The following is a 20,973-nucleotide window of genomic DNA, read 5'->3' as shown; positions in this document are numbered from 1 at the left end:
AGGCTTAGGGCCCGCCCAGTGGGCCAGCCAGAGGCTTAGGGCCCGCCCAGTGGGCCAGCCAGAGGCTTAGGGCCCGCCCAGTGGGCCAGCCAGAGGCTTAGGGCCCGCCCAGTGGGCCAGCCAGAGGCTTAGGACCCGCCCAGTGGGCCAGCCAGAGGCTTAGGGCCCGCCCAGTGGGCCAGCCAGAGGCTTAGGACCCGCCCAGTGGGCCAGCCAGAGGCTTAGGGCCCGCCCAGTGGGCCAGCCAGAGGCTTAGGGCCCGCCCAGTGGGCCAGCCAGAGGCTTAGGGCCCGCCCAGTGGGCCAGCCAGAGGCTTAGGGCCCGCCCAGTGGGCCAGCCAGAGGCTTAGGGCCCGCCCAGTGGGCCAGCCAGAGGCTTAGGACCCGCCCAGTGGGCCAGCCAGAGGCTTAGGGCCCGCGCAGGAATATCCCTGCAAAAAAAAAGCAAGATTATTCCCCATGTGTTTAACAACTTCTTCTGCTCTGTTGAATCTAAGTTGAAATCGTATTTGGTGTTTAACTGTGCACTGTGTTAGGTAATGTTCCAGTGGTCTGTTGTGGTTGTAACTGTGCAATGTGTTAGATAATGTTCCAGTAGTCTGTTGTGGTTGTAACTGTGCACTGTGTTAGATAATGTTCCAGTGGTCTGTTGTGGGTGTAACTGTGCACTATGTTAGAAAATGTTCCAGTGGTCTGTTTGGTTGTAACTGTGCACTGTGTTAGAAAATGTTCCAGTGACTCTGTTGGGGCTGTAACTGTGCACTGTGTTAGATAATGTTCCAGTGGTCTGTTGTGGCTGTAACTTTGCACTGTGTTAGATAATGTTCCAATGGTCTGTCGGGCATTTCTCCACAGTGCTGACATTTTCTCTCATCTTCCGGAACCTGTAAGCCTATTTCCCATGCACATGGGTATCCAAGCCTGATGCGTGTAAGTGTACTTCTGTTGCTCTACTGCTCCCTTTCATCAAACTAAGTGGTTAGTAGTTGGTTGAATTCTTGTACCAACCCGCAGATCCTGATGTTGCAACTGCTGTGTTGTGGTCACTGTACATCTTTTGCATTGCTCTGTTTCTAATTACTTTCTTAATCTGTGATAGACTCTGTGGTATGTAAATGTCTACATTTTCTCTCATAGTTGAAAGTTTTGCAGCTTCGTCTGCAATGTCATTTCCTAATATTCCCACATGACTTGGCACCCAGTTGATAAGTACCCGTCGGCCTTGTCGTTTGAGTGTTTGCATTAATGATATGACATTTGTGATCAGATGGATGCTGTCATGTATGTGTTCTTGTTGCAAGGTTTCAATGGCGGTTCTCGAATCTGTATGTATGATAACATGTTGTCGGTGTTCAGCAAGAGCATGTTCCAAAGCCTTTTGAATGGCTAGCATCTCTGTAAAGTCGAACATCCATTTGAGAGTCTCCAACTATTTACAGAGTTTCCTGCTTTAACTTCAACTCCGGTTGCTTGTCCCTGCTGGTCTACTGATCGATCTGTGAAGTATGTGAAGCTGTCAGATGCCAAGTTTGCTTCTATATGCATCTGTACAATGTTACGTAGCTGATGAGGATTAGTCTGGCTCTTTTTTCCTTCAAGAGCCATAATCTTCAAGTCTGCTGGCGAAGATTCCAAAGGGGCTTGTATAACGAAGTCTGCATGTATATCGTCGACACCCCTCTCAGTGATTGTGTTTATTATATCAAATGTATTGATGATGTTTATTGCACAATGGGTCCACCTGTTGCAACTGGGGGCACTTCTGTCACGAGTTAGTGCTCCAGTGATTATATCTCCAGTGATATATATTAATTAAAACCAAAGGATCAATGCATCAATGCTCATAATAAGGCAAATAGGACACTGGGATTTATTAATCGAAGCGTTAGTAACAAGACACCTGGTGTTGTTCTTCAGTTATATCTTGCTCTGGTTAGGCCCTATTTAGATTATGTAGTTCAGTTTTGGTCGCCATATTATAGAATGGATATAAATTCACTTGAACGTGTCCAGCGTAGGATAACAAAGTTAATCCCCCAAATTAGAAATCTTTCATATGAAGAAAGATTTACATAACTTAAATTGCTTTCACTGGAAAGGCGAAGAGTTAGGGGTGACATGATAGAGGTTTACAAGTGGATGAATAGACATAACAAGGGGGATATTAATAAGGTATTAAAAGTATCATCACAGTACAGAACACGAAACAATGGGTATAAATTGGATAAGTTTAGATTGAGCAAAGTCATGGGTAAATACTGGTTCGGTAACAGGGTTTTTGATTCGTGGAACCAATTACCACGTAACTTGGTGGAGGTGAGGTCCCTCGATTGTTTCAAACGTGGATTGAACATGTATATGAGTGGGACTGGGTGGTTATAAATAGGAGCTGCCTCGTATGAGCCAATAGGCCTTCTTCAGTTACCTATGTTCTTATGTTCCTATCTTTAGTGAACTGATTCTAAGTCTAGTCAGCATGCACGCAGCAATCTCTTTTACCCTCATTGCAATCGATGTTAGCTTGGTTTTTAGTCACAGGTTCAGCATTTTAGTCCATCTGGGAGCTCCAATTATGACTCGCATTGCATCATTTTGAATACCCTCAACGTTTGCCCACTGGCCAGGAGAAAGGGTGAGTAAGGCAGGCGCTGCATAATCAACCAGGGAACAAACCACGTGTACATAAAACATTCTTAACACTTTGTGCCACGCTCCTAGACGGGGCCCTCTGATTGCTCTCATTATATTCAGTTGGGATTTTGCTTAATCCTTCAGATATGAATTTGCTTGTTGGTTGTCATTTAAGAACCTATCCACACTCCGAGATATTGACATTGTGTAACCCACTCAAGGTTATGGACGATCCAGGACACTATGTCTTGAATGTGTAGGTGCGTGTCAGGAGTGCTGCCACCTGCTCTCATTGTCTTAGACTTCTGTGTAGATATTTTTAGCTCTAAAATCCTGCATTCTGATGTAACATTATTTAACACCCGGACAAAGACGCCCGGACATTATGATGACAAAACGCGTTATAATGGCGTGTTTTGGGTTTTATCCCCCGTTGTTCCTCTTATGTCTCTCTTCTCTCTCAGCCTCCACACACCCACAACAGAGCCGTGATATATATATATATATATATATATATATATATATATATATATATATATATATATATATATATATATATATATATATATATATATATATATATATATATATATATATATATATATATATATATATGTATATATATATATAAATATATATATATATATATATATATATATATATATATATATATATATATATATATATATATATATATATATATATATATATATATATATATATATATATATATATATATATATATGTGTGTGTGTGTTTCATTGAATATGACCGCATATTCTGTATTTATTATTTTCTGGTTTAGGGCTTCTATCCCTCTAACTATTTTCTTAGCATCAGGGCTTAATTGAAATAGGAGTTCTCCAAAACTCATTTTCGTACTTTTAAGGTGAAGAAAAGAAGTGATTTACTATAGAGTGTATTACACTTATTTGTATAATTTGCACGACGTTTCGAACCTCCATGGTTCATTCTCAAGTGAACAGATCTAACAATACTAGTTGATTTTATACCCGCATTAGGTCAGGTGATAATACAATGAAGGTGAAAACATGGGGGGATACATAAGGGATAAACATAGGGGCTGCAGAAGGCTTATTGGCCCATACGAGGCATCTCCTATCTAAACACAAAGATTAATCCAGTGTAATTGGCCTGTTATGTTGGACATTGTCTTCTGTGTTGGCATCGATATGTTCTTGTCTTGTCCTTACTAGTAAGGACAAGACAAGAAGACAATGTCCAACATAACAGGCCAATTACACTGGATTAATCTTTGTGTTTAGATAGGAGATGCCTCGTATGGGCCAATAAGCCTTCTGCAGCCCCTATGTTTATCCCTTATGTATCCCCCCATGTTTTCACCTTCATTGTATTATCACCTGACCTAATGCGGGTATAAAATCAACTAGTATTGTAAGATCTGTTCACTTGAGAATGAACCATGGAGGTTCGAAACGTCGTGCAAATTATACAAATAAGTGTAATACACTCTATAGTAAATCACTTCTTTTCTTCACCTTAAAAGTACGAAAATGAGTTTTGGAGAACTCCTATTTCAATTAAGCCCTGATGCTAAGAAAATAGTTAGAGGGATAGAAGCCCTAAACCAGAAAATAATAAATACAGAATATGCGGTCATATTCAATGAAACATGTTTGAAAGAAAACCTGCTGCCAGTATACACCAATATATATATATATATATATATATATATATAAATATATATATATATATATATATATATATATATATATATATATATATATATATATATATATATATATATATATATATGAGGCAGTGATCAAAGCAGCGAGCCCTTGCGGATATAATTACATTGTCAAATAATTTTGACATAAAGTGATCAGTGTAGCATTTAGTGGACTGAACGCATCATACATTATTCATGCGAGTAAATGATAGCGTTAACTAGTCGGAGCGTAATTCTTATACATGTATTCATGCATAATTACCATATACATACCCAGGATACGCGAACAGATTACATAATATATTGTAAAGCTTTACGGAATGCTTATATAAGTCTCTTGTATACATGACTAGATAATGTACTCACCTAGTTGTGTTTGCTAAGGTTAAACTTCGGCTCTGTGGTCCCGCCTCTCAAGTATTTATGTATGGCATGTCCGCGTGTTCCTGGCAGTGTTCCCCATTGTCGGGGACTAGAACATTATCCAGGACCCATTTGGCCTTCTGTAGCGTGCAACCCACAACAGTCGCCTAACTCCCGGGTACCTATTAGTAGTTGGGTTGACACGCCACAGGGGAATTTTTTTTTCTGGGAGAAAATTCCCCTGTAGCGTGTCAGGGTTTTCAGGTGAATTTAGAAATTCCCCTGTAGCGTGTCGGGGTTTTTCAGGTTCCAATATTCCCCTGTAGCGTGTCAGGGTTTTCAGGTGAATTTGGGGAGTCACAGATTTGGAATTAGGGAATTCTTATAATGAAAAATAATGTCATACGAGTTTGCTAAAGTTCTTATAAGAAAAATAATTTCCGAGACATAGAAGTTTGTTAAGGCCTTATGGGAGAAATTCAAATAACGTGTGTAGCACTTTAGGGCTTCCAGGAGAACTCTACGGACATATTTTACATGTTTTCAACTTACAAAATCGTCTATGTAAGCCTTAGTTATTCATATAAATTTAGAAAATCACCTGTGTAAGTCATAGTTTTCAGGGTTTCGTACATCACACCCCCCTCCCTCCCCCCTTACCTCGCAATCTCTCGCGTCACCTTTATTTACTTTTCGCCCAGCCAGCCAGTCGGCACTTAATCTTATCTTATCTTCATAATATCTGGACCGTCCCTCCTCTCTCTCTCTCTCCTTTCATTCAGTTCAACTATTTTCCAACATCGTATGTTTGCTCCTTTTCATTAAGCAAGTCAGTATGTTTGCTCCTTTTCATTAAGCAAGTCAGTTTTACACAAATAAATCATGTTAGTAAGCAAGTTCTATCTCACGTTCCCCACCTTAGTCCCCTGTCATATAAAGAATACTATCATTCCAATCCCTCTAAAATTTAAAAATAATCATATTTCAAATGTAGTTCAATACAGTAATTAGTTACCAAGCTCCAGCTCTTGTCCTCCGCCTTAGCTCTCTCTCGTATCTTCGTTAGTATCAGTCCAATTTCCCTGAAATTTCTACCCTCTGTATTTCAGACATAGTTTAGTAAATGCAAACAATTATCAAACTCTAGCTCTTGTCCCCAGCTTAGTTCATTTGTACAAAATCATTAGTAACAGTCCAAATTTCCCTGAAATTTCTACCCTCTGTATTTCAGACACCGTAAATAAGATCAAAACAGTTACCAAGCTCCAGCTCTTGTCCTCCGCCTTAGCTCTCTCTCGTATCTTCGTTAGTAACAGATCAATTCCCCTGAAATTTCTACCCTCTGTATTTCAGACACCGTAAATAAAATCAAGTCAGTTATCGAGCTCCAGCTCTCGTCCCCGCCTTAATTCTCTTTCGTATCTTTGTAAATAACCCATCAATTTCCCTAAAATTAAAAGCAGACATACTTCAAAGTTAGTAAATAAGATCAAGTCAGTTACTGAGCTCCAGCTCTCGTCCCCCACCCTCTTCCACCCTCAAGTCTTTGTAAATAAACCATCAATTTCCCTTAAATTTTTACCCTCTGTATTTCAGACACCGTAAATAAAATCAAGTCAGTTATCGAGCTCCAGCTCTCGTCCCCGCCTTAATTCTCTTTCGTATCTTTGTAAATAACCCATCAATTTCCCTGAAATTTTTACCCTCTGTATTTCAGACATAGTAAATATGATGAAAACAATTATAAAACTCTAGCTCTTGTCCTCTGTCCAAGTTCACTCCTGTAAATTCATTACTATCAATCCAAATCCCCCTGAGATTTAAACACCCAACTACATTTTCAGACATAGTAAATAAAAACCAGTTCAGTTATCAAGTTTCAACTCTTGTGCCCCAGCTTAGTTCATTTGTGCAAGTTCTTTATTTCCAACTATATCACATGAGATTTAAGATCACCTTATTTTCTAACGTAGTAAAATTAATCAGGGCATTAACCAAACTCCATTCCCTCAGCCTTAGATCATCAGACATAAATATTTTCGATCAAGTCCGTCTCCAGCTTAACTCTTACCCTTTCCCTCCCTTACATTCTCATCCCCAACATATCCAAACCTTCAATAATCGTACTGTATTTGCATATTTTCTCTATATTCAGCTATGTTCTTCACTTTTTGTCCATGTTTTCTGTGTTCACTCCATGTTCTTCAAATGTTCACAGTCCCATTCAGTTCATATTTTCACAAGTATCTCCATTTTTTTCTGTAATCTTTCTCTTAGTCTCATTACTTTCTCTACAAATTCTAGTCATATTTTCTATGTTTTCATGTTCATCACATGTTCTCTTTACAACTTTTATACTCAATATTCATGCTAACTTCCATATTTTGTGTTCTTTGCAATATTCATGTTCCTCACAAGATCACTTCGTTTTTTCACCTTCACTTACATGTTTTCTACATTCTTTGTCATATTCTCCATGTTCTTCACAAGTCCATTATTCATTCTTTGTATTCCCTATTCTCCTTATCATGTTTTCATGTTCTCTGTATTCATCAACTTTTCTTACATATGTTCTTTGCCATGTTCCCCATATGTTCTCTGGGTTTTTCCCCTTACATGTTATCTAACGTTCCTTAACTAAAAAAATCTTTCGCCAATCAACTGAAACATAGTCACTTTCCTCATTTCTCAACTAACTTATTATCCAATCAACCAAAAATTGTCAAAGGAATCTTTCCAACACTGTTCATAACTAAACTTATTATCCAGTCAACTAAAAATAGTCAGAAATAGCCTCGTTCAACACTGTTCTTAACTAAAACAACCTTTCTCTTAGCTAAAAATTGTCAAAGGAAACTTTTTTCAGCACTTTCTTAACAGGCACTATGTTTCATCAAGAAAAAATTGTCAAAGGAAACTTTCCAAAACTGTTCATAACTAGCTTTTATCCATCGTCAATCAACTAAAATAATAACTTTCATCATTTCTTAACTAAACTTATTCCCCCAGTCATCAGAAATTAACCGTGTTCATCATGTTTCATTGTCATTTCATAACTAAAATTATCTGCCAATCATCAGAAAAAGTCACTTTCATCATTTCTTAACTAAACTTATTCCCCAGTCATCAGAAAATAACCGTGTTCTTCATGTTTCATTGTCATTTCTTATCTAAAATTATCCGCCAATCATCAGAAAAAGTCATGTTCATCATGTTTTGGCTTTTGCTCAACTAAAAGTATTCATCGGTCAACTAAAAATAGTTACTTCATCATGTTTCCTTGTCATTTCTTAACTGAAATATCACTTCTCTCATCTGAAAATAGTCAGGATTAATCTCATTCAACGCCGTTCTTAACTAAAGTAACCTTTTGCTTAGCTAAAAATTGTCAAAGGAATCTTTCAGCACTGTTCATAACTAACTTTATCCATCAATCAACAGAAAAAGTCATATTCATCATTTCGTAACAGCCATTATGTTTTCGTCAAGTAAGAAAATATAGTCAAAGATATCTATCATCGTCGTTCTTAACTTCCATTTATACTTTGTGGAGCACTAAAAATAGTCAAATGTAACTTTTTCAACACTTTCGTAACTAAAATTTTATGTCGCTAAGTAAGAAAAAATAGTCAAATGTAACTTTTTCAGCACTTTCGTAAAAATTATATGTCGTTAAGTAAGAAAAATAGTCAAAGGTGCTCTCCGTTACACCAAAGTTACTCTTCGAGAAATCAAAGACGCTCTTCAATACATCAAGGACTTACTCAAAGACACCAAAGTTACACTCTAAGACATCCTTCGAGATATCAAAGACATCCTTTCAGACTTCAATGGGACTCTTCGAGATATCAAAAGACACTCTCTAAGCCCTCAAAGTTATTCTCAGAACAATCAAAAGTTATTCCAAGGCAACAAAAGTTATTCTCAGAACAATCAAAGTTATTCCAAGACAGCAAAAGTCATTCTCAGAGCTATCAAAATTATTCTCGGAGTCATCAAAGGTATTCTCTAACTCACTTTTGGTCATTAAAGTTATTTTCTATGTTATAAAAGTTTGTCTCAGAGACATCTAAAGTTAATCTTAGAGTTATCAAATGTAATCTCTAACTCACTTTTGTTCATCAAAGTTGATCTCAGAGTTAACAAAGGTAATCTCTAACTCACTCTCGTTCATCAAAGTTGTTTCAAAGACATCAAAGTTAATCTCAGAGTTATCCAAAGATATTCTCATGTCCACAAAGTTAATCCAAGAGACGTCAAAGTTAATCTCAGACATCTTCGTTCATAAAAGTTATTCTCAGAGACATCTAAAGTTATTCTTTAAGACAACAAAGTCTTTCTCAGAGTCATCAAAGTTTTTCTCAGAGTCACCTTTGTTATTCAAAGAAGCCTTCTGAGACATCCTCGTTCAACAAAAACTGTCCTCAGAGCCATCAAAAAGTTAAATACAGTCGTCAAAGTTATTCTCTAAGTATCTTTTCGTTCATCAGAGAAGCTTTCTAAGACATCTTTGTTCATCCAAGTTGTTCTCTAAGACATCAATCTTGTTCTCTAAGACATCAAAGATGTTCTCTAAATCATAAAAGTTAATCTCTAAGTTACCTTCGTTCGTCAGAGAAACTTTCCAAAACATCTTTGTTCATCAAACTTGTTTTCAAAGTCATCAAAAGTTAATCTAAGACATCTTTTTTCATCAAAGTTATTTTCAGAGACATCTAAAGTTATTATGTAAGACATAAAAGTTATTCTCAGAGTCATCTAAAGTTAATCTTGGCCATCAAAGTTGTTCTCTAAACATCAATGTTGTTCTCCAAGACATCAAAGATGTTCTCAAAATCATAAAAGTTATTCCCAGAGCTATCAAAGTTATTCTCAAAGTCATCAAAGTTATTCAAAGAGCTAACAAAAGTTATTCTCTAAGTAACCTTTCGTTCATCAGAGAAGCTTTCTAAGACATCTTCGTTCATCAATGTTGTTCTCTAAGACACCTTCATTCATCAAAGAAACTCTCCTTCTTCCATCATGTTATTCTTTAAGACATCTTCAGTCATAAAATTTTCTCTCCAAAATGTAACTAGTTCAGCTTTTCATACCAAGCCTGCACTTGTTAAAATATATTTTCGCAGTCACGTTACCCTAAAACTGTTCTCTGAACTATCCTAACTTAACTTACCTTACCTTACCTATCTTACCTAACTTTACCTATCTTACCTAACTTAACCTGCTTAACCTATCTTACCTAACTTTACCTATCTTACCTAACTTTACCTATGTTACCTTACCTTACCTACCTTTCCTAACTTTACCTATCTTACCTAACTTACCTACATTACCTAACTTAACTTAACCTGCATAACCTAACTTTACCTATGTTACCTTACCTTACCTACCTTTCCTAACTTAACCTGCTTAACCTATCTTACCTAACTTTACCTATGTTACCTTACCTTACCTACCTTTCCTAACTTAACCTGCTTAACCTATCTTACCTATCTTACCTAACTTTACCTATCTTACCTAACTTTACCTATGTTACCTTACCTTACCTACCTTTCCTAACTTTACCTATCTTACCTAACTTACCTACATTACCTAACTTAACTTAACCTGCTTAACCTAACTTACCTTACCTAACTTATATAACTTATCTTACCTATCCTAACGTAACCTAACTTGCTTTACCTAACTTAATCTTACATTCCCAAACTGATGTATCCTAACTTATCTAGTCAAACCAGACATGATCTAACTTAAGTATTCCTTCTTGTCTCTGTGTTTCGTCAATCATTGTCTCATATTCATTTACTCATTTCATTAGTTAATTTCTCAAATGGTCACTTATGCATTTCAAGTGCTATTTTGTTAGAGATTGGATATTTAAGCATTTCAAAGAATTATAATTTCTCAAATGGACGTTTTGCATTTCAAGTGCTATTTGTTAGAGATTGGATATTTCAGCATTTCAAAGAATTTTTGTTATATATGGGCATTTACTCATTTCAAGGGATAATTTCTCAAATGGACGTTTTTGCATTTCAAGTGCTATTTGTTTAAGATTGGGTATTTAACCATTTCAAAGGATTTTTGTTATATATGGGAACTTACTCGTTTCAAGGGCTAATTTCTCAAATGGTCATTTTTTGCAGATCAAGGGTTATTTGTTAAAGTTCATCAAGTTGTCCATAAGTTGTATTTATTATGTTTGTTATCATATGTTCTTATTCCCCAACCCTTTAACCTAACCTTTCAGATGTAGTTTGTTGAATATATTATCCTTTTCCTAACCTTTCAGATGTAGTTTTGTTTCTCCTTTTTGTATATTTTTACCCACTTGTAAAGAAAGATTAACTTTCTTTCCTTCTTTTACTTTGATTCTCCTACTCCTTCTAACCCTCCTTTTCTATCTCCCTTATTCTCTCTCTTCCTCCCCTTCTCTCTCCCTCATTTGCTCAAATGCTCTCTTGTTTCTCAAATTCAAGTCTTAATGCTCCCATTCTCACACCCTCACTCTCATTCACTTAGTTTTCTTTTTTCTCAAATTCAAGTCTTAGTTCCCCCATGCTCTTCCACCCCCCTCTCTCTTACTCTTTTCTCCTCTTTTCATGCTCTCACTCACTTGCTCTCTTGTTTCTCAAATTCAAGTCTTAATGCTCCCATTCTCACACCCTCATTCTCATTCACTTAGTTTTTCTTTTTCTCAATTCAAGTCTTATTGCTCCCATTCTCACACCCTCATTCTCATTCACTTAGTTTTCTTTTTCTCAATTCAAGTCTTAGTGCTCCCATGCCCACACTCTCTCTCATTCTCTCTTCTTTGGTCCCATTTTCTTCCGCCCCCTCTCTCTTACTCCTTGCTCTTCTTTCATGCTCTCACTCCCTTAAGCTCTTGTTTCTCAATTTCAAGTCTTAGTAGATCTGATTCTTTACTATTGTAATTTTTATTATTACTATGATAAAGAATGAACTTATATGTGAAAACAAAGTAAAGAAGGAAAGAAGGTTTGGGTAAAAATATACAAAAAGGAGAAACAAAACTACATCTGAAAGGTTAGGAAAAGGATAATATATTCAACAAACTACATCTGAAAGGTTAGGTTAAAGGGTTGGGGAATAAGAACATATGATAACAAACATAATAAATACAACTTATGGACAACTTGATGAACTTTAACAAATAACCCTTGATCTGCAAAAAATGACCATTTGAGAAATTAGCCCTTGAAACGAGTAAGTTCCCATATATAACAAAAATCCTTTGAAATGGTTAAATACCCAATCTTAAACAAATAGCACTTGAAATGCAAAAACGTCCATTTGAGAAATTATCCCTTGAAATGAGTAAATGCCCATATATAACAAAAATTCTTTGAAATGCTGAAATATCCAATCTCTAACAAATAGCACTTGAAATGCAAAACGTCCATTTGAGAAATTATAATTCTTTGAAATGCTTAAATATCCAATCTCTAACAAAATAGCACTTGAAATGCATAAGTGACCATTTGAGAAATTAACTAATGAAATGAGTAAATGAATATGAGACAATGATTGACGAAACACAGAGACAAGAAGGAATACTTAAGTTAGATCATGTCTGGTTTGACTAGATAAGTTAGGATACATCAGTTTGGGAATGTAAGATTAAGTTAGGTAAAGCAAGTTAGGTTACGTTAGGATAGGTAAGATAAGTTATATAAGTTAGGTAAGGTAAGTTAGGTTAAGCAGGTTAAGTTAAGTTAGGTAATGTAGGTAAGTTAGGTAAGATAGGTAAAGTTAGGAAAGGTAGGTAAGGTAAGGTAACATAGGTAAAGTTAGGTAAGATAGGTAAAGTTAGGTAAGATAGGTAAGATAGGTTAAGCAGGTTAAGTTAGGAAAGGTAGGTAAGGTAAGGTAACATAGGTAAAGTTAGGTAAGATAGGTTAAGCAGGTTAAGTTAGGAAAGGTAGGTAAGGTAAGGTAACATAGGTAAAGTTAGGTTATGCAGGTTAAGTTAAGTTAGGTAATGTAGGTAAGTTAGGTAAGATAGGTAAAGTTAGGAAAGGTAGGTAAGGTAAGGTAACATAGGTAAAGTTAGGTAAGATAGGTAAAGTTAGGTAAGATAGGTTAAGCAGGTTAAGTTAGGTAAGATAGGTAAAGTTAGGTAAGATAGGTAAGGTAAGGTAAGTTAAGTTAGGATAGTTCAGAGAACAGTTTTAGGGTAACGTGACTGCGAAAATATATTTTAACAAGTGCAGGCTTGGTATGAAAAGCTGAACTAGTTACATTTTGGAGAGAAAATTTTATGACTGAAGATGTCTTAAAGAATAACATGATGGAAGAAGGAGAGTTTCTTTGATGAATGAAGGTGTCTTAGAGAACAACATTGATGAACGAAGATGTCTTAGAAAGCTTCTCTGATGAACGAAAGGTTACTTAGAGAATAACTTTTGTTAGCTCTTTGAATAACTTTGATGACTTTGAGAATAACTTTGATAGCTCTGGGAATAACTTTTATGATTTTGAGAACATCTTTGATGTCTTGGAGAACAACATTGATGTTTAGAGAACAACTTTGATGGCCAAGATTAACTTTAGATGACTCTGAGAATAACTTTTATGTCTTACATAATAACTTTAGATGTCTCTGAAAATAACTTTGATGAAAAAAGATGTCTTAGATTAACTTTTGATGACTTTGAAAACAAGTTTGATGAACAAAGATGTTTTGGAAAGTTTCTCTGACGAACGAAGGTAACTTAGAGATTAACTTTTATGATTTAGAGAACATCTTTGATGTCTTAGAGAACAAGATTGATGTCTTAGAGAACAACTTGGATGAACAAAGATGTCTTAGAAAGCTTCTCTGATGAACGAAAAGATACTTAGAGAATAACTTTGACGACTGTATTTAACTTTTTGATGGCTCTGAGGACAGTTTTTGTTGAACGAGGATGTCTCAGAAGGCTTCTTTGAATAACAAAGGTGACTCTGAGAAAAACTTTGATGACTCTGAGAAAGACTTTGTTGTCTTAAAGAATAACTTTAGATGTCTCTGAGAATAACTTTTATGAACGAAGATGTCTGAGATTAACTTTGACGTCTCTTGGATTAACTTTGTGGACATGAGAATATCTTTGGATAACTCTGAGATTAACTTTGATGTCTTTGAAACAACTTTGATGAACGAGAGTGAGTTAGAGATTACCTTTGTTAACTCTGAGATCAACTTTGATGAACAAAAGTGAGTTAGAGATTACATTTGATAACTCTAAGATTAACTTTAGATGTCTCTGAGACAAACTTTTATAACATAGAAAATAACTTTAATGACCAAAAGTGAGTTAGAGAATACCTTTGATGACTCCGAGAATAATTTTGATAGCTCTGAGAATGACTTTTGCTGTCTTGGAATAACTTTGATTGTTCTGAGAATAACTTTTGTTGCCTTGGAATAACTTTTGATTGTTCTGAGAATAACTTTGAGGGCTTAGAGAGTGTCTTTTGATATCTCGAAGAGTCCCATTGAAGTCTGAAAGGATGTCTTTGATATCTCGAAGGATGTCTTAGAGTGTAACTTTGGTGTCTTTGAGTAAGTCCTTGATGTATTGAAGAGCGTCTTTGATTTCTCGAAGAGTAACTTTGGTGTAACGGAGAGCACCTTTGACTATTTTTCTTACTTAACGACATATAATTTTTACGAAAGTGCTGAAAAAGTTACATTTGACTATTTTTTCTTACTTAGCGACATAAAATTTTAGTTACGAAAGTGTTGAAAAAGTTACATTTGACTATTTTTAGTGCTCCACAAAGTATAAATGGAAGTTAAGAACGACGATGATAGATATCTTTGACTATATTTTCTTACTTGACGAAAACATAATGGCTGTTACGAAATGATGAATATGACTTTTTCTGTTGATTGATGGATAAAGTTAGTTATGAACAGTGCTGAAAGATTCCTTTGACAATTTTTAGCTAAGCAAAAGGTTACTTTAGTTAAGAACGGCGTTGAATGAGATTAATCCTGACTATTTTCAGATGAGAGAAGTGATATTTCAGTTAAGAAATGACAAGGAAACATGATGAAGTAACTATTTTTAGTTGACCGATGAATACTTTTAGTTGAGCAAAAGCCAAAACATGATGAACATGACTTTTTCTGATGATTGGCGGATAATTTTAGATAAGAAATGACAATGAAACATGAAGAACACGGTTATTTTCTGATGACTGGGGAATAAGTTTAGTTAAGAAATGATGAAAGTGACTTTTTCTGATGATTGGCAGATAATTTTAGTTATGAAATGACAATGAAACATGATGAACACGGTTAATTTCTGATGACTGGGGGAATAAGTTTAGTTAAGAAATGATGAAAGTTATTATTTTAGTTGATTGACGATGGATAAAAGCTAGTTATGAACAGTTTTGGAAAGTTTCCTTTGACAATTTTTTCTTGATGAAACATAGTGCCTGTTAAGAAAGTGCTGAAAAAAGTTTCCTTTGACAATTTTTAGCTAAGAGAAAGGTTGTTTTAGTTAAGAACAGTGTTGAACGAGGCTATTTCTGACTATTTTTAGTTGACTGGATAATAAGTTTAGTTATGAACAGTGTTGGAAAGATTCCTTTGACAATTTTTGGTTGATTGGATAATAAGTTAGTTGAGAAATGAGGAAAGTGACTATGTTTCAGTTGATTGGCGAAAGATTTTTTTAGTTAAGGAACGTTAGATAACATGTAAGGGGAAAAACCCAGAGAACATATGGGGAACATGGCAAAGAACATATGTAAGAAAAGTTGATGAATACAGAGAACATGAAAACATGATAAGGAGAATAGGGAATACAAAGAATGAATAATGGACTTGTGAAGAACATGGAGAATATGACAAAGAATGTAGAAAACATGTAAGTGAAGGTGAAAAAACGAAGTGATCTTGTGAGGAACATGAATATTGCAAAGAACACAAAATATGGAAGTTAGCATGAATATTGAGTATAAAAGTTGTAAAGAGAACATGTGATGAACATGAAAACATAGAAAATATGACTAGAATTTGTAGAGAAAGTAATGAGACTAAGAGAAAGATTACAGAAAAAAATGGAGATACTTGTGAAAATATGAACTGAATGGGACTGTGAACATTTGAAGAACATGGAGTGAACACAGAAAACATGGACAAAAAGTGAAGAACATAGCTGAATATAGAGAAAATATGCAAATACAGTACGATTATTGAAGGTTTGGATATGTTGGGGATGAGAATGTAAGGGAGGGAAAGGGTAAGAGTTAAGCTGGAGACGGACTTGATCGAAAATATTTATGTCTGATGATCTAAGGCTGAGGGAATGGAGTTTGGTTAATGCCCTGATTAATTTTACTACGTTAGAAAATAAGGTGATCTTAAATCTCATGTGATATAGTTGGAAATAAAGAACTTGCACAAATGAACTAAGCTGGGGCACAAGAGTTGAAACTTGATAACTGAACTGGTTTTTATTTACTATGTCTGAAAATGTAGTTGGGTGTTTAAATCTCAGGGGGATTTGGATTGATAGTAATGAATTTACAGGAGTGAACTTGGACAGAGGACAAGAGCTAGAGTTTTATAATTGTTTTCATCATATTTACTATGTCTGAAATACAGAGGGTAAAAATTTCAGGGAAATTGATGGGTTATTTACAAAGATACGAAAGAGAATTAAGGCGGGGACGAGAGCTGGAGCTCGATAACTGACTTGATTTTATTTACGGTGTCTGAAATACAGAGGGTAAAAATTTAAGGGAAATTGATGGTTTATTTACAAAGACTTGAGGGTGGAAGAGGGTGGGGGACGAGAGCTGGAGCTCAGTAACTGACTTGATCTTATTTACTAACTTTGAAGTATGTCTGCTTTTAATTTTAGGGAAATTGATGGGTTATTTACAAAGATACGAAAGAGAATTAAGGCGGGGACGAGAGCTGGAGCTCGATAACTGACTTGATTTTATTTACGGTGTCTGAAATACAGAGGGTAGAAATTTCAGGGGAATTGATCTGTTACTAACGAAGATACGAGAGAGAGCTAAGGCGGAGGACAAGAGCTGGAGCTTGGTAACTGTTTTGATCTTATTTACGGTGTCTGAAATACAGAGGGTAGAAATTTCAGGGAAATTTGGACTGTTACTAATGATTTTGTACAAATGAACTAAGCTGGGGACAAGAGCTAGAGTTTGATAATTGTTTGCATTTACTAAACTATGTCTGAAATACAGAGGGTAGAAATTTCAGGGAAATTGGACTGATACTAACGAAGATACGAGAGAGAGCTAAGGCGGAGGACAAGAGCTGGAGCTTGGTAACTAATTACTGTATTGAACTACATTTGAAATATGATTATTTTTAAATTTTAGAGGGATTGGAATGATAGTATTCTTTATATGACAGGGGACTAAGGTGGGGAACGTGAGATAGAACTTGCTTACTAACATGATTTATTTGTGTAAAACTGACTTGCTTAATGAAAAGGAGCAAACATACTGACTTGCTTAATGAAAAGGAGCAAACATACGATGTTGGAAAATAGTTGAACTGAATGAAAGGAGAGAGAGAGAGAGGAGGGACGGTCCAGATATTATGAAGATAAGATAAGATTAAGAGCCGACTGGCTGGCTGGGCGAAAAGTAAATAAAGGTGACGCGAGAGATTGCGAGGTAAGGGGGGAGGGAGGGGGGTGTGATGTACGAAACCCTGAAAACTATGACTTACACAGGTGATTTTCTAAATTTATATGAATAACTAAGGCTTACATAGACGATTTTGTAAGTTGAAAACATGTAAAATATGTCCGTAGAGTTCTCCTGGAAGCCCTAAAGTGCTACACACGTTATTTGAATTTCTCCCATAAGGCCTTAACAAACTTCTATGTCTCGGAAATTATTTTTCTTATAAGAACTTTAGCAAACTCGTATGACATTATTTTTCATTATAAGAATTCCCTAATTCCAAATCTGTGACTCCCCAAATTCACCTGAAAACCCTGACACGCTACAGGGGAATATTGGAACCTGAAAAACCCCGACACGCTACAGGGGAATTTCTAAATTCACCTGAAAACCCTGACACGCTACAGGGGAATTTTCTCCCAGAAAAAAAAATTCCCCTGTGGCGTGTCAACCCTACTACTCCTATTGTCTGCCAGATGAATAGAGGCATAAGTTGTAAGGAAATAACCGTCTCAACCTGTATAGGAATCGAACCCGGGACGACACAGTTATGAATCAACTGAGAGGGAGTTAATAATATTGTCCGGGATATGTGGCACAAGCTGTTTCATTAGCTTATTGGTGCTAATAATAGCACGGCTCTGTTGTGGGTGTGTGGAGGCTGAGAGAGAAGAGAGACATAAGAGGAACAACGGGGGATAAAACCCAAAACACGCCATTATAACGCGTTTTGTCATCATAATGTCCGGCGTCTTACAGACTCAAGTGTACATGTCTGGGAGACATTTACTACGAGGAAGAACACCTCACAAACACCAAACATCGTCCTGGTTAAGGCCTCCAGTTGACCACACTTGAGACGGGAGACTGTCAAGTACAGTAATATCTGCGAGACTCTCTGGAAGAAGTCTTTGTCAACACACAAATGACCTTTAACGGATGTCTGACAGTTTTGCCTTAATCCAGCAAATAATATAAGGCCTAGTGTGAAGGACATCACACTAGACCTGATTTTCACAAATAACGATGATTAGGGACATAATAATTACAAATACCTGTTACTAGATCACATCCCAATTGAAGTTGAGACTAACAATGGCAATAGACATGAGCAGCCAGTCACAAATCCTAGAGGAGGAGAATTTAGCAAATTCAATGTTAACAATAAGCAGATTACAAATACACCAAGGGAACTTGGTGTATACTGGGAACAAATACACCAAGACTTCATAAGCTGGGAAGAACAGCTTGAAAATGTTAATCTAAATCATTTCCTAGAAAGAATAGGCTCAGTAGCTCCAGAAATATCCTGAAACAAAATATCACTAAAGAGACAGAAAAAGATGTAGAACGAGAACGGCGTCCCTCTGTGGGCGAAGAAAATAACTCTCAAAATTACTTGAACACCAAACTTTATGGCTATAACTTCATGAAAGGCTGTGTAGAAAAGCAGAAACAGACTGAACTAACGCTACATGAATCATATAGAATCCAGGAGAGGCAGAGAGAATAGCCATCAGTGAAATAGGGTACTTTTTCTCCTACACAAAATCTAGAACAATAACTACATCTATCATTGATCCTTTGAACAAGGGTGATGGAACTTTCACAAATGACAACAAAGAAATGAGAGAAATACTGAGGATACAGTAACATTATATTTACCCTGAATTCCTAAAAACACTGAAGATCGTTAACCCAAACGAGTCTTTCAGAAATGTGATACCTATATCAAGCTATATATATCAGATCTCCCCCAAACCTCAATGGACTTTGTAGTAGCCAAGGATAGTATGCCCATGAACTCTGCACCAAGCTCTGATCCCTGGAATTCTATATTCATCAAGAATTGTAAGACAAAAAAAACATTATCGTAGCCTCTTAACATTACTTGGAGAGTGTAAATACAGATGTGGTCCCTGACATTCTTAAGACAGCGGAGATAACACCACTCCATAAAGGAGGAATTAAAGCAGAAGGAAATAAGTTTTACCTGATGGTACTAACATCACACATAAAAATCTGTTAAAAGTGCTAAGAATAAAGATCACAAACCACATGGAATCACTGTCAAGTTCAAGTTCAAGTATGTTTATTGAGATAAGCAAGAAATACATCTCAAAGGGATAGAGTAGCTTAGGCTATTTCTACCCCCCAGGAATCACTGTCTATATAACCCTGGACAACACGGATTCAGGACAAGGCGCTCAAGTCTCTCACAGTTCCTATATATATCACTATGCCAAGGCCTTAGCTGCCAGGGAAGACTAGCAAAACCCTGGTCACATACACAGATCTCGCGAGAGCTTTCCACAGGAGTGGCCGAGGTGTTATTGTACACAAAATGAACTCAAAATGAATTGCTGCAAAGTCAAAGTTAATATAATTTCATAACGCACAAAACTCAGTGTGTCATTTATGTAAAACCCAGATCATTCCCCCGTGAATAGCATAGTCCCCTGGAGACTGTGCTTGCCCCAGTACTTTGTCTCATCCGCATAACAGATACAGCCAAGGACACACACCAGAGTACTGTATCATCCTTTATAGATGACACGAGGAGTTTTATGGGAGTAGATAACATAGATAACACAGCAATCCTCCAAACTAATACAAATCAAGTCTTTCAGTGAACCACACAAAATAATATTATTGAAGATAAGCTCCAACTTCTGCTCTTTGGAAAAACGATGAAATAAAAACGGAAACCACATATAAAACGCAGTCAAAACACACTATAGAACGGAAACCCAATATGAAAGGTTTGTGGGTAATCACGTGGGAAGACCTTGTTTTTAAAGAACACAGTAAAATAGCCGTCAGAACTGCAAGTAAAACGCCAGGTGGGATAATAAGAACCTTTCACACAGGAGATGCCAGACCAACGGTGACACTTGCCAGGGCATGTAGTCTCATGGGTGGAACATTGCTCCACAATAACAGTCATATTCAAAGCTGCAGAAATTGGTGACCTGTAGAACGTGAACAAAATATTTTACTGTTAGAATCATCTCAATAAAATATCTGAATTATTGAGATCATTAACATTTTTTAAATCTGTGTATCCAAGAGCGAGAGTTGGAGAGATACATTATAATTCACAGTCGGAAAATATTAGAGGGTCTGGTTCCAAATTTGCACTTGGAAATAGCATCATATGAGACCAGGAGGCATGGCAGGAAGTGCAAAATTACCCAGTTGAGAAGCAGCAGTGCAATAGGAACGCTGAGAGAGAACCTCAAAGGCCCAGTGCTTTTCAACGCTCCAGACATAAGGAACACAACTGGCCGACCTCTCACAGTATATAGAGACAACTTTATAAATGCCTCCAAAGGATACCTGATCACCCAGGCTGTGATTTATACGCCAGGCTGCGAATATCAGCGTCCAACAGTCTGCTTGACCTGACCACCAGCCTGGGCCTGGTCAGAGACCGGGCCGCCAGGACATTGATCATTGTACACAACACCCGGCATGGAAGTTGTGGTTCTTAGGAGACTTCCATGTAAATTTTCAAAATGCTGGGACGACCACTACTCATCATAATGCTGGGACGACCACTACTCATCATAATGCTGGGAC

The 20,973-nt window shown here is 36.6% G+C and overlaps 1 protein-coding gene across 1 annotated transcript in view; it reads right to left on the bottom strand.

Moving 5' to 3' along the window:
- Window positions 1-376: 376 nt before the first annotated feature.
- Window positions 377-20,973, bottom strand: part of LOC138368973 (calphotin-like) — a 75,522-nt gene continuing 54,925 nt past the window's right edge. Inside the window, exons 4-5 of the mRNA XM_069331703.1 lie at window positions 1,437-1,654; window positions 377-430 (exon numbers count right to left, since the gene is read on the bottom strand). Of these exons, the coding sequence (XP_069187804.1) occupies window positions 377-430; window positions 1,437-1,654 (272 nt within the window). The remainder of the gene's footprint in view (window positions 431-1,436; window positions 1,655-20,973) is intronic.

The sequence above is a fragment of the Procambarus clarkii genome, chromosome 26 (assembly GCF_040958095.1).
Source record: "Procambarus clarkii isolate CNS0578487 chromosome 26, FALCON_Pclarkii_2.0, whole genome shotgun sequence".
In the NCBI taxonomy this organism is placed as follows: Eukaryota; Metazoa; Arthropoda; class Malacostraca; order Decapoda; family Cambaridae; genus Procambarus; species Procambarus clarkii.
This window is presented reverse-complemented; position numbering and strand designations above follow the sequence as displayed.